The sequence below is a fragment of the Ranitomeya imitator genome, chromosome 5, assembly GCF_032444005.1.
Source record: "Ranitomeya imitator isolate aRanImi1 chromosome 5, aRanImi1.pri, whole genome shotgun sequence".
Classification (NCBI taxonomy): Eukaryota; Metazoa; Chordata; class Amphibia; order Anura; family Dendrobatidae; genus Ranitomeya; species Ranitomeya imitator.
The window spans coordinates 599791090-599804654 of NC_091286.1; the positions used below are offsets into that span (position 1 = coordinate 599791090).

Genomic DNA, 13565 nt, shown 5'->3' on the forward strand with positions numbered 1-13565 from the left:
TGGCCCAGTACTAGTCTCATCTCTTCCTAGAGCCTGATTGTTAAGCTAGGTTTTCTCTGAAATATTGGATCTTTTCAGGAAAATAACATCTCTGGCTCCAATTGGACAGCACTGTTCTGATTCATCCTACCCATATTGGCTGTATGGTCCAAGCGACAGTTTCCTTTATTCATTTAATAGGGCCCTATATAATACCACGTCTCCTACAGCAGCCACTGGGGAAAAATATGTGCCCACCTGAAACTTTGCCATTTTCAACTACTGGATCCACAGAGATTAGGTGATATGTTCTCAGTTCAAGAAAGAAAATTGGGCCAATTTTTGGTTTCTTCAAAATGTTCACATCATTCTGCTTGATACGTGATACATAAAGAATAGACAAAAAATTATTGCCCATATCAATCACCAAAACATTTCATTCACAAAGTAATGATTCCTAAGCAACTTTACTTGGAATTCTACTTTACATTGTGCTGTTCCTCCTAAATTTATGAATATATTGAAAATTGGGCGCCACTAGTGTCTTACATGCTCTGATACTGTCCAATCAGTGCTGACTATGTCAGACTAAATAGAAATATACCCCTTTGACAAAGAAAATGGTCACATTTTTCACACATTTTCAGGAGGAATAACAGATGAAATCTTGATTTATGAATTATGAATTGTAGCTGCATCAGGGTTGCAAGTATTATGATGGTTCTCTTTAAATACAATTGTTTCTTATGATTTGGGCATTTATATGCCATCATATTCAAGTCAGTTTCAGGCAATCAGGTCACCATTGGTGTGGCCAAGCAGCTCAATGCCCCTTCCCACCTACATGGTTTCTAGCTTTATGTCCTCTTCTGGCTCCTATGAAGTCAGAACTGTCAGTCAAGGAAGAGTAAGGAGGAGACAGATCGAAAAATTGATGGAAAATTGCCCTGACTTGCTCGGTCAAGTGTGCACCGAGCGCCTATGCCAGTCATTTTGTGCTGACAGATTTCCTTTCTTTAAATGTAAATTATACAGATCCTGCTTAATAATTTTCTAGATATAAAATAACAGCAGTTTTATTTTTTGTAGCATAACATTAGTGTGTACATTTTTATTATTGGTCATGATTACATCTGTTTCCAGTTTTGTTTATTGTCACATAATTTTCCCATACAATTTTCCAGCATAGTAATTATTAATAATAAATTATATTTGTATTTATTATCTGATATTTCTGTTAATTCTTCGTCTTGATTTTTCTATGGTGCATGTGCCAAAAGAATTCTAGACAAGTATAGAAAAAATAATCTTAGAGGTTTTTTTTTTTTAATCTGGAAATACCAAAACAATAATTATAAAATAGTTGTCATATAAAATAATTAACCTTTAAAAAAACTTTGTAATGTTTCCGTCAGTCAACGTAATACTGAAGGAGCGAAAGAGTAAAGACAGCGTCACTTTGGCTTTCCAAGGACCAGAAAAGACTAATGATGCAGTGGTGGAATATGAAGTCATCTACTATGAGAAGGTCAGTGCTGTAAACGTATGTTAATTTCCTTTCTGGAAATATTAATACAAGCTGATTAGTATTTGCTGTGTGTTATTCCCTGCAGAATCAAAAGGAGCAAAATTATACAATATTGAAAACAAAATCAACTTTTATGACTGTCGATGGCCTTAAACCCGGGACTACTTACGTGTTCAGAGTCCGAGCACACACACTGGGTGGACAAGGAATTTATGGAGGAGAGATAGAATTGGAAACAAGTACGGAAGGTGAATTATATGTTATGATGTATGAGACAGATCTTAGTACATTAGTTTATTAGCCAGCTACTTGTTACAACAATACAAGAGCTTGGTATGTGGTAAAAGAGAAGGGGCCAAAATCTAATCCCCTGATGAGACCTAACCATTTTTTTTTAAATAATTTTTATTAAATTTTTAAAAGTAAACAAAAAATAAACATAACTGCTACCTACTACAATGATACATTAAAGAAAGGAAAAGGGAAGGGAGGAAATCTATCTGATGCATTCAAAACAGAGTGGTCCAATATGCTAGCTTAATCAAATAACGTTGTCTATCAATACCACTGAATTATAGAATGTTAGAGCTGGAAGAGACCCCCATGGACATTGTGTCCATCCCCCCTGCTCAATGCAGGATTCACTAAATCAATTTAGACAGGTGTCTGTCCAAGTTCTGTTTGAAGACTTCCATTAAAGGAGAACTCACCACCTCTCATGACAGACTGTTCCACTCATTGATCACCCTCACTGTCAAAATTTTCCTAATATCTAATATGTATCTCCTTCTCCTCCCTTTAAGTTTTATTCCATGGCTTCTCTTGTTTCCATGTGCAAATGAGAATAAGGTTAATCCCTCTACACTGTGACAGCCATTCAGATATTTGTAGACAGGTATTAAGTCTCCCCTTAGCTTTCCTTGTTGCAAGCTTGTTCACAGATCCTTGAACAGTTCCTCGTAGGACATACTTTGCTGTCCCCTCACCATCATGGTAGCTCTTCTTTGAACTTGCTCCAGTTTATTTATGTCTTTTTTAAAATGTGGTGACCAAAACTGGACAGAGTATTCCAGATGAGGCCTGACCAAGAAGAAGTAGAGGGAGATAATTACTAAACTCTATGCTTCTCTTATTGTATCCCCGAACTGTGTTTACCTTTTTTGCTGCTGCCTCACACTATTGACTCATGTGAAGTCTGTGATCTATTAGTATACCCAAGTCTTTTTCACACGTGCTGTTGCTTTTTCTGTTTCTCCCATTCTGCAGATGTAATTTTTCATATTTTTCATTTTTCTTGTGCAGATTTAGAATCTTTAATTTCAATAGTATATTTTAAACAAAGATGAATAACACTGGTCAACGCAATTTTTCTGGCTAAAAAGGTTTTAAAACATATTTTAAGTCAGTTTTGGCTGCTGATTACAAATATGAACTCCGTTTTTGGCTATCACATCAGGATTTCAAGATATTTTCAATTTTTGATGAAAATTACTCCTAATGTTTTATAATAAAAACACATGGTTTTCGGTACTACATCTATATATTTAATTGTCTAAGGGGTACTTCCATGTGTCTGTCTGTCTGTCTGTCTGCAATTTCCGTAACAGAAATCCTGCGTCGCTGATTGGTCTCGCTAGCTGCCTATCATGGCTGCCGTGACCAGTCAGCTACGGGCACAGTCCGAGTAGCTCCTCCCTACTCCCCTGCAGTCAGTGCCCGGCATACTCCCCTCCACTCACAGCAACGCTGCTATTGACCCTGTGTTCCCCAAATTTTTACTATTGATGCTGCCTATGCATACCACTAAGTCATCTGGGTAATTTTGCAATGCATCCTGGGAACGGAAGATGGCGGCAGCCGCGCGCATAGAGACTGCTTCGGTGGACCCCGGCGTGTGAGTATATAACTATTTTTTATTTTAATTATTTTTTTTAACACGGATATGTGCCCACACTGCTATATACTATGTGGGCTGTGTTATATACTGTGTGGGCGGCGTTATATACAGCGTGGCTGCTATATACTACGTGGCCAGTGTTATATACTACATGGGCAGTGTTATATACCGCGTTGGCTGTGTTATATACCGCGTGGGCTGCGTTATATACCGCGTGCGCTGCGTTATATACCGTGTGGGCTGTGTTATATACAGCGTGGCTGCTATATACTACGTGCGCAGTGTTATATACCGCTGGGCAGTGTTATATACCGCATGGACAGTGTTATATACCACGTGGGCTGTGTTATATACCGCGTGGCTGCTATATACTATGTGGAAAGTGTTAGATACTATGTAGGTTGTGTTATGTACTGCGTGGCCTGTGCTATATATTACATGGCCACTGTTATATACTGCTTGGCTTGTGTTATATACTACGTCACCTGTGTTATATACTGCGTGGCTGCTATATACTTCGCGGGCTGTGTTATATTCTATTTGGGCTGTGTTATATACTGCGTGGCCAATGTTATATATTACGTGGCCTATATTAACACATTGGTTATTCTACAATATGTATGTATGTACAGTATATAGCAGCCACACAGTATATAGCACAGGCCATATAGTATTTGTCTGCTGTATACTACATGGCTCCTATATACTATGTGGCCTGTGCTATATACTATGTGGCTGCTATATACATACATACATACATACATATTCTAGAATACCCAATGCGTTAGAATCGGGCCACCACCTAGTTTTGGATATTGTTAATCAAGGAATAACAAAGATTACAAAGTCTATGTACAGCAAATCAAATATACTTACAGAATTAAACTACAAAATATAAAAACACATATATATGGCACACAGATGAATGACAAATGGCAGTTATTTGAACTTTCTTTTCTTGGCTGATCTGTGATGTACAGTTTCTGGGTTGTCTCTCATCAAGCTCCAGCAATAGTCAGCCATCATATGTGAGTCCCTCCGGCCTTGATTCTTCCATTGTTTTAATGTCCTGATGAAAATGCTCCCCTTGCTCCTCGCTCACATCCCCAAGGTTCTCTTGAAAAAAATCCACATGGCTGTGTAAATAGTGAATCTTGATACTCATTCTATATCCAAGATTTCGCAGACTCATTAGTAGCTCTTCCACAATCTCTTCATAGTTGTCTGCTTTCTTATTCCCTAGAAAATTCTGCACCACAATACAAAATGCATTCCAAGCTCTTTCTTCTGTCTCATTCATTGATGTGATAAAATTTGGGTCTCTCATAAGTGTTCTTTTTTGAGGTCCATCAAATATTCCAGCCTTTTTCTTCTCTTCACTAAGACCAGGAAAAGTTGAACATATATAGTTAAAGCATTCTCCACTGTGATTGAGCGCTTTGACGAACTGCTTCATCAATCCAAGTTTTATGTGTAAGGGAGGAAAGACAATGTCCTTCCTATCCACTAAAGGATCGTGAATGACATTCTTATCGCCAGATGCCAAACTCTGTTGCTGAGGCCATTCAGTTTTCACCCAATGCTCTGCTGTAGCTCTACTGTCCCACTAGCACAGAAAAGAAGGGTGTTATAATAATAATATAATAATAATTTTTATTTATATAGCGCCAACATATTCCGCAGCGCTTTACAAATTATAGAGGGGACTTGTACAGACAATAGACATTACAGCATAACAGAAATACAGTTCAAAACAGATACCAGGAGGAATGAGGACCCTGCTCGCAAGCTTACAGACTATGAGGAAAAGGGGAGACACGAGAGGTGGATGGTAACAATTGCTTTAGTTATTCGGACCAGCTATAGTGTAAGGCTCAGGTGTTCATGTAAAGCTGCATGAACCAGTATGTAGCAGTACAGACACAGAGGGCTAATACTGCATAAAGTGTATGAGAACATGATGCGAGGAACCTTTTTTTTTTTTTTTTTTATTATAAATAGGCCACACAGGGATCGTTAGGTTAATGCATTGAGGCGGTAGGCCAGTCTGAACAAATGAGTTTTTAGGGTACGCTTAAAACTGTGGGGATTGGGGATTAATCGTATTAACCTAGGTAGTGCATTCCAAAGAACCGGCGCAGCACGTGTAAAGTCTTGGAGACGGGAGTGGGAGGTTCTGATTATTGAGGATGCTAACCTGAGGTCATTAGCGGAGCGGAGGGCACGGGTAGGGTGGTAGACTGATACCAGGGAGGAGATGTAGGGTGGTGCTGAGCCATGGAGTGCTTTGTGGATGAGGGTAGTAGTTTTGTACTGGATTCTGGAGTGGATGGGTAGCCAGTGTAATGACTGGCACAGGGTAGAGGCATCGGTGTAACGGTTGGTGAGGAATATGATCCTGGCTGCAGCATTCAGGACAGATTGGAGCGGGGAGAGTTTTGCAAGAGGGAGGCCGATTAGTAGAGAGTTACAATAGTCCAGACGAGAATGAATAAGTGAGACAGTGAGAGTTTTTGCAGAGTCGAAAGTAAGAAAAGGGCGAATTCTAGAAATGTTTCTGAGATGCAGGTAAGAAGAGCGAGCCAGTGATCGGATGTAGGGGGTGAATGAAAGGTCAGAATCAAGGATGACCCCAAGGCAGCGGGCATGTTGCTTTGGAGTAATGGTGGAACCGCACCACAAATGGGAATTATGCATGTTCAAAGAAAACAAAGATATTCTCACATTTATTGAGAGACTAAATGAAAACTAAATTTACCATAGTGAGCCGTATAAACCAGCACTTTTCATACACTACTTATATTTATCATGGAATTCCTGAAAATGGGCTATATACCTATAGCGCAAAAACGTGATATGATAGAGAAATTATAAGATCAGATTTGAATTCAGCACCCTCAAATTAGTCTAAAACTGCTCTTAAAGTCCATGCCAGAAATTTTTTTTTTGTAGACCAGTGTAATAAACAATTTAAATAACATACTAAACTATTTGTGTATTCAAAAGATAGAAACAAAGGATTTAAATTAACAGTTTCCAGTATTATAATTAACAAAGACAATATGTACTAGCAATATATATATAACAGTTGTGGCAGAATTCCTATTGGGGGGGAAATTGTTCATTCCAAAAATTCAATTTGTTATATGTAAGTAAAGAGTTGTTCATTTTGGCTTTAATATATTCAGATAAATTGTGTAGGGATTAGTGATGAGCGAATATACTCATTACTCGAGATTTACTGAGCACGCTCAGGTGACCTCCGAGTATTTTTTAGTGCTCGGAGATTTAATTTTCCTCACCTCAGCTGAATGATTTACATTTCTTAGCCAGCTTGATTCCCTAGCAACCAGGCAACCCCCACATGTACTCAGGCTGGCTAATAGCTGTAAATCATTCAGCTGCGGTGGTGAAAACTAAATCTCCGAGCAGTCACAAATACTCGGAGGACACCCGACCGTGCTTGGGAAATCTCGAGTAATGAGTATATTCGCTCCTCACTAGTGTTGAGCATTCCGATACCGCAAGTATCGGGTATCGGCCGATACTTGCGGTATCGGAATTCCGATACCGAGATCCGATATTTTTGTGGTATCGGGTATCGGTATCGGAGGTGTAAAATAAAGAATTAAAATAAAAAATATTGTTATATTCACCTCTCCGGCGGCCCCTGGAACATCACCGCGAGTCACCGGCGTCCGGCAGGCTTCTTTGTTCAAAATGAGCGCCTTAAGGACCTGCGGAATGACGTCGCGGCTTCTGATTGGTCGCGTGGCGGTCACATGGGCGGAGCCCGGAGGCACCGGCAGCTCCATTGCTGCGATGCGGTGGCCTCCGGGAAAATGGCCGCTGGGGGCGGCACATGCTCAAATTCAGATCTCGTCTCACGCGGCACAAAGAGGAGCGGCCGCCGCCGCTCCCCAGCACAGAGACCCCATGCTGCTACAATGAGGTAATAGGGGGATACTCCACTCACACTTTCCTGTGAGATGCTCCCTCTCTTCGTCATCGGGACCACTCCCCCCCACACACCATATACAGTACACATTGGTCTGCACCCGGCGTACAAGACGACACCAGGTGTATAAGACGACCCCCGACTTTTAGGAAGATTTTCAGGGGTTAAAAAGTCATCTTATGTGCCGGAAAATACGGTACATCTCCTTTCAACCCTCGACCGAGCCAACACAGGGGTTATTGGTCTTTATAGGCCTTGTCTAACCTATTGGGGGTTAGATATAATCTTTTAATGATTTTATAATGACATTCATGTAAGTTCGGACAAAGATTAGAAGACTAGGAGAGACCCAACCATTTTAATGGTAGACAGTAACAATGCAAATAATACAACTTATGGTTAAGGTGGAGTCAGGTGCAGATGTTGAGTGCTGACATATATAGATTTCTGGAGTTTGATTCTGTATTTCCATGTTGAAAAAACAATTTTACTCCTGTCAGACGCAAGCCTGTGAGTCCCGTTTTTCCTTTCTATATGACATGGTCGCACAATAGCTTTTTTACATAAAAGTTCAGAATATTACAGGACTTCGTTTACAGCTGTCTCAACCTTTACGCATATTTTTTTAACAATTTAAATTTTTCATAATAGCATCTTGGGATATTGTATTGACCGAGTTAACAAAGCCCCTTACAAGCTCCAGTACCCATCTCAACCATTGGATGATCACATGTAGTATTAGCCATATATAGCAAATACGTCTCCTACCAGAGTATCGTAAAGTGGTTTTATTTTCAAGTCTTCTGTCACTTATCTCGGGATGTTGAACTAAGAGGAAGGGTGAATTCACAGACATCCATGTGCAGTGGCCGGGTGCTAACCAATTTTTTTTCAGACAGCACTCAGACCCACAGAGTGTCACTTGTCCATTAACACATCCTTGAAATTCACAGATCCCAAAAAAAATTCAGAGCACGGCATATACTGATCCAACGTTGAGAATTAGAACAGGATGTGTGCTGTCCGATAAAAAAAAAAAATCGAGAAGCACACCTGTATTCACACAAATGTGTGAATGTACCTAAAAGGTAAAGAAGGTCACATTTGTTTGTTTTTTAGCTCAATAATATCCCATGCCCTCAGATAGATTAGTATTTGAAATATGATGGAACCACTTTATGTATATCAGCAATTTAATCTCAAAGGACTTTGGTTGAAATTATTTTTAATACATAACACTGTCAAATAATAGTAATACTTGAAAAGTGTAAAAAAAAAATAAAAATAACTGTACAAACCACATATCTCTATGAAAAGGGTTGGCAAAAAAATGCTGCATATATACAATTAACAGATGCAAAAAAAAACTCCCGAATAGTGTAATTAAAATATTTGTAGCATGCAATGATAACTCCATATGTTGTTTATATTGTGCCAACATACTCCACAGCACTTTACAGACATCATTATTGTCCTCGTTGAGGGTCACATTCTAAATTCCCTATCGCTATGTCTTTGAGTGTGGGAGGAAATTAAAGTACCTGGAGGAAACACCCACAAACACAGGGAGAACAATTAACATCGCTTACAACAGGGTAAAATGTGTGTAGAATATCCACAGTCTATTGCATACCTATGAGCAAACACATACCATCTATACACAGAGATACTTAAAGGGGGGGTCCAAAACAAACACTGATTTTCATCCTAAATGTCTCTCTATTTATCTTAATAATATAATACATTTTCTAATATGATTATATTAAAAAATCATTTCCCTCTCTAACCTAACTGCTTTTTCTGTAAACTACAGTTTTTTCGGTTTGATGATGCTTGGTTTGAGAATACCCAGTGAATGCTGGGATACTCAAATGGGATATCATCGGGGGTAGAGGCTGCGATCACTGCCACAGTCTATGCCCCTACAATGTAGCATCATCAGTGACGTCCAGTGACCTCCATTTCAAGGACTGGGCTAGTCCCTGCGTCGGGTGTTTGCTCAGTATGAGCTCCCTTGACAGACAATGCGCACTGACAGTGCCCTCTTTTGTCAGCTCACTACTTCTAACTAGAGCTGGCGGGGGAGCGCACTGTCACTGTGCACTAAGAAGAATATTGCACAGTAAGAAGAGAACTCGTACTGAACATACATCAGAATTGACAACTGATGCATGCTCAGTAGAGATTTTGAAGAGGGAAGGGTAGGGACTTTTTAATTTAAACTTAATAAAAAAAAATTATATTATTAAAAATAATAGAAACGTTCAGAATGAAAATCAATATTAGTTTCAAACCACCTCTTTAAACTCTTACCACTCTCTGAACTTACATAGTGCTAAGACTTGCTGTGGTAGGTCATCTAAAACAAGTCTTCGGACCACTTTTAATATCTTGGCACACTATACTGACTGGAAGTTTTAGGCATGGTCTTCGAGGATAGAACTAAATGCAACCAGTGAATTGCTTCACAGAAAAAAAATGCCCATAACCATGACTCTTTTTAAGGCTATGCTCCTCCACATCTCTTCTATGCCCCCTCTTTGGGTGAATCCTTACAGAAGCGCCCCTTTCCACTAGATTTCTGAGAGCTTTCCCAACTCTTTCAGGGCTTGGAGAGGTGTTTGAGATTTTCAGAGCCCTTCAGTTGTCCCATGGTGGTTGGCAAATCTGATATTTGTCATGTTGGCAGAAGGGTCCAACCAAAATCTAGCGACCACAGATGCTACATGGCTTGCAGTCATCCCAAAATCTCTTGAATAGACACTGACTCCTGGAAATAACTGTATCTTTGACTATGTATGGTCTGAAAGACTCCACTGCTGGCAGAAAAGATAGGATCAATACTAAATAATGATATATATTACTGGAAGCTGGCTGCATTATCCTGTATATTCCTTAATCTTGTGACAATGCTAGCAGACACAACAAGGTCTCGCCTGTTTTTACTAATGTTAACCCTGTAGCCTAATTCCTGCGCAGTTCTGTGGTGTTGGTTCTCACTTTAGAAGGAGACATACGGTAATATGTAAGGTGTCGGACAATGTGATAATACCAGAATATGCTCTATAATAAGCAGATCCGAGAGGGTGTTACATAGTAATAAGCTGAAGTGCTAGACAGTTAAAGTGTTTTATCATTGGATCAGATGCGTCCTGATTACTTTCTTTTATTCTTTACCCTCTAGTAGCACTCAGAATTGACCCAATAATAAATATAGTGGAGTAGAGACATGAATGTGGATGAAAACTACTCGTATATCATTAGTTTATTACGGTACTTATTTATTATGTCATTTATCTCGTTTTCAATCCTAAAGATTGCCCAAAAGTAGTCAAGCACTGGAAGTATTTTTCTAAAATTCACATTGTGGGCGAATTAGTGATGAATGGACAAACTTCAATTACAGTACATCCACTATAATGAGCTTCTAGTCCGGAGAATTGGGCTGTTTTGTGCCATATGGGGAATCCAGCCCTGAGAACAAACATTTTCACTCCTAACTAAAGGGAAATGACTCCTTATAATTTGTATTTGTCTGTTTTTTGTATGAATATTCAGGAGTATATATACTCTATTAGATGAAGCATACCAACATGTTTTTTAACTAAAGTGTAATAGTGCCAAAACAACATGAATAAACATACACTGTATTTATTTTAATATTCAGCTGAAACTGTCCAAAGAATCAACAGATTAATGTAGGTTAGAAATGTAGAACAAAAAAACATAGACCACACATTCAAAAATCATACATTGATCTAACGCCACTAAGCAAAACGTTACAAAACTCAACATCCTGATCAGACTGTAAGAAGCCCACTGCCACGTCACGGCAAACATTTCAGTGTTTCCCTAGCCTAAAAGGTGTGGCGTCATGCCCAAACCACGGTTTTCGCAACAGTGCACCCACAGGACGCGTGACCTGCGAGGTTGAGTACCCATGACTTCAGATCACACCGACCCACAGGCACAAAACCACAGCAGCAATGGCCACGCACAGCACCAACATCAATGCTAGATAGGCAATGCTGGACTTGGACTGAAATTCAGCCCTGGCATTTCAGTCCTTGTCCCAAATGCTGTGCAATGAAGGTAAAATATGAACATGCTCTTGAGGTTTATGGCTGATAGGGTGTATATCACATTTACAGAATACAAAACGTCAGTGCTCAATTAATGTTATTTTACAAGTGTAATCACTATACTGTTACTGAACATAATTTAGTTGAGCAAGACACAGGTGAGCAAAGACAGAAAAGAGACCTTGTACAAGAACAATATATGGGCCCTTTGCAGCCCAAGAGTCTCAAACAATGCAAAATTGCTCTTCTTTGGAGGTGTAAATGGGCCCCCTTACCTCTTGGGCCCCTGTGCAGCTGAACAGGTTGGCAAATGGTATGTCCACCCCCATATCAAGACCAACATTATACAAATTTCACTATGCAGGGAAATATACAAATTGTCTCTTCAGAGAGGAAGAGGACTAGAACTCTAGTGGTTAGGATTGCTTCTTCCAGTAGGTGGCATTAGAGTTCTAGTCCTCTTCCTCTCTGAAGAGACAATTTGCATGTTTCCCAGAGGAGCATTGCGGCTTTAATTCTCCTCACCTTGACATGCTTATCATGTCACTCTCCACAAGGAGAAACGATACTTCTTGGATCCCGGTCAGACGCCTCTCAATCAGCCAAACTAGATCTCCACTTTGCACTGACGAGGGGCAGTACCCCGAAACACAGTGCCTGCAAATTGAGATTCTGGTTTGGCTATTATCCTAAGTCACGCGACAAGGCTCGTTAAAGGGTCGACATTGACTTTTAGGATTGCTACTTCCAATAGGTGGCACTAGAGTTCTAGTCCCCTTCCTCTCTGAAGAGACAATTTGCATATTTCCCAGAGGAGCATTGCTCAATTCGACATGCTTATCATGTCACTCTCCGCAAGGAGAATCGATACTATGCAGGGAACAAATAATACTTCCACACCATGCTCGGACCACATACTAGAACTACAGAGTGATTCAATAATACTACCATACTGATCATTAACAAAAACCATTGGGCCAACACTAATATTGCCATGGATAATGCAATGTAAGTGACCACCAGACCAGAAGCACATCTTATCAGCATATACAATAGTGATAAAACCGTTATACTGATCATTAACAAAAATTTTTACTGAAACCAATGTCATCAGCATCTAATGACCATATGGTGGTAGACAACAACTGTACACGGGTGCTCTGCAGACTATATAATTGTATGCTCTACAGATAAATCCAACAACTCACAGGTGACGTCGTCTCTGATTGGAGTCTATAGCTTCCCCATTTCTTCTCTGTTCATCCAGACCGTCATGGATACTTCTTCCATGCACATCTCGTCTCTGCGGAATATAACACAAAGACATCAATGGCTAATTGTTTTTCTAGCACCCTCCTCACCTTTCGCTACTACTCCTACACAAGATACACAGTGCCATAACCATCCAAAATGCCCAACAAAATACCAATATCTCCCTTTTATGTCCTACAAAAAGTATTACCCTTTTTGTGCCACACACACTAATAGTTCCTGTATATAATAATATTGTCCTCATTGTGCCTCCACATAGGTAGCAGTTCCCCCTCTTTGAATCCATAAAGTAATAGTGCCCCATCTATGACTCAATATGGAAACAGGAACACATGGGCTACTTGCACAGTGAACAAGTCTGTAGGAACCTGTTCACACACCACCAAGAAACATGAAGACACAAAAGAGCATAGTAGAACCAAAAACACTCAGTTTCAAAAAATCACAGTAATCCGCAAGTGCTAGTAAAAGATGTAAAAAACAGGGTATTTGGTTGATACATTTTTTGCAAAAAATGTATGCTAAGCTGCTCCACCAATCGTCAAGGTATACCCATACAGAGCAGTCCTAACTGATGTATGCAATCCCTATCTGATGTATTTAAAAACCTGATCATCTGTATAGTACCTGTGTGAACAGGGTTCAGAGAGGAAAAGTCCATGTGGACATGCTGAGTGGAACAGCTTTTGTGACTCAATATGGTAGCAGAGCTCTCTCCACATAGTAATTGTGTCCCATCTGTGTCACCATATAATAAAAGTGCCCCTCTTGTTCCCCCTCTCTGAGCCTCCATATGTTATAGTATCCCCTCTGTACTCTGGCAATAAAAAAAATAAATAAATGTCTTTG

The 13565-nt window shown here is 39.7% G+C and overlaps 1 protein-coding gene across 3 annotated transcripts in view; it reads left to right on the plus strand.

Annotated features, from left to right (window-relative positions):
• Positions 1-13565, plus strand: part of LOC138638573 (ephrin type-A receptor 3-like) — a 523615-nt gene that overhangs the window by 269468 nt on the left and 240582 nt on the right. For all 3 annotated transcript variants that reach the window (XM_069727971.1, XM_069727970.1, XM_069727969.1), the window contains 2 exons: positions 1395-1507; positions 1593-1755. In XM_069727971.1, the coding sequence (XP_069584072.1) occupies positions 1395-1507; positions 1593-1755 (276 nt within the window). The remainder of the gene's footprint in view (positions 1-1394; positions 1508-1592; positions 1756-13565) is intronic.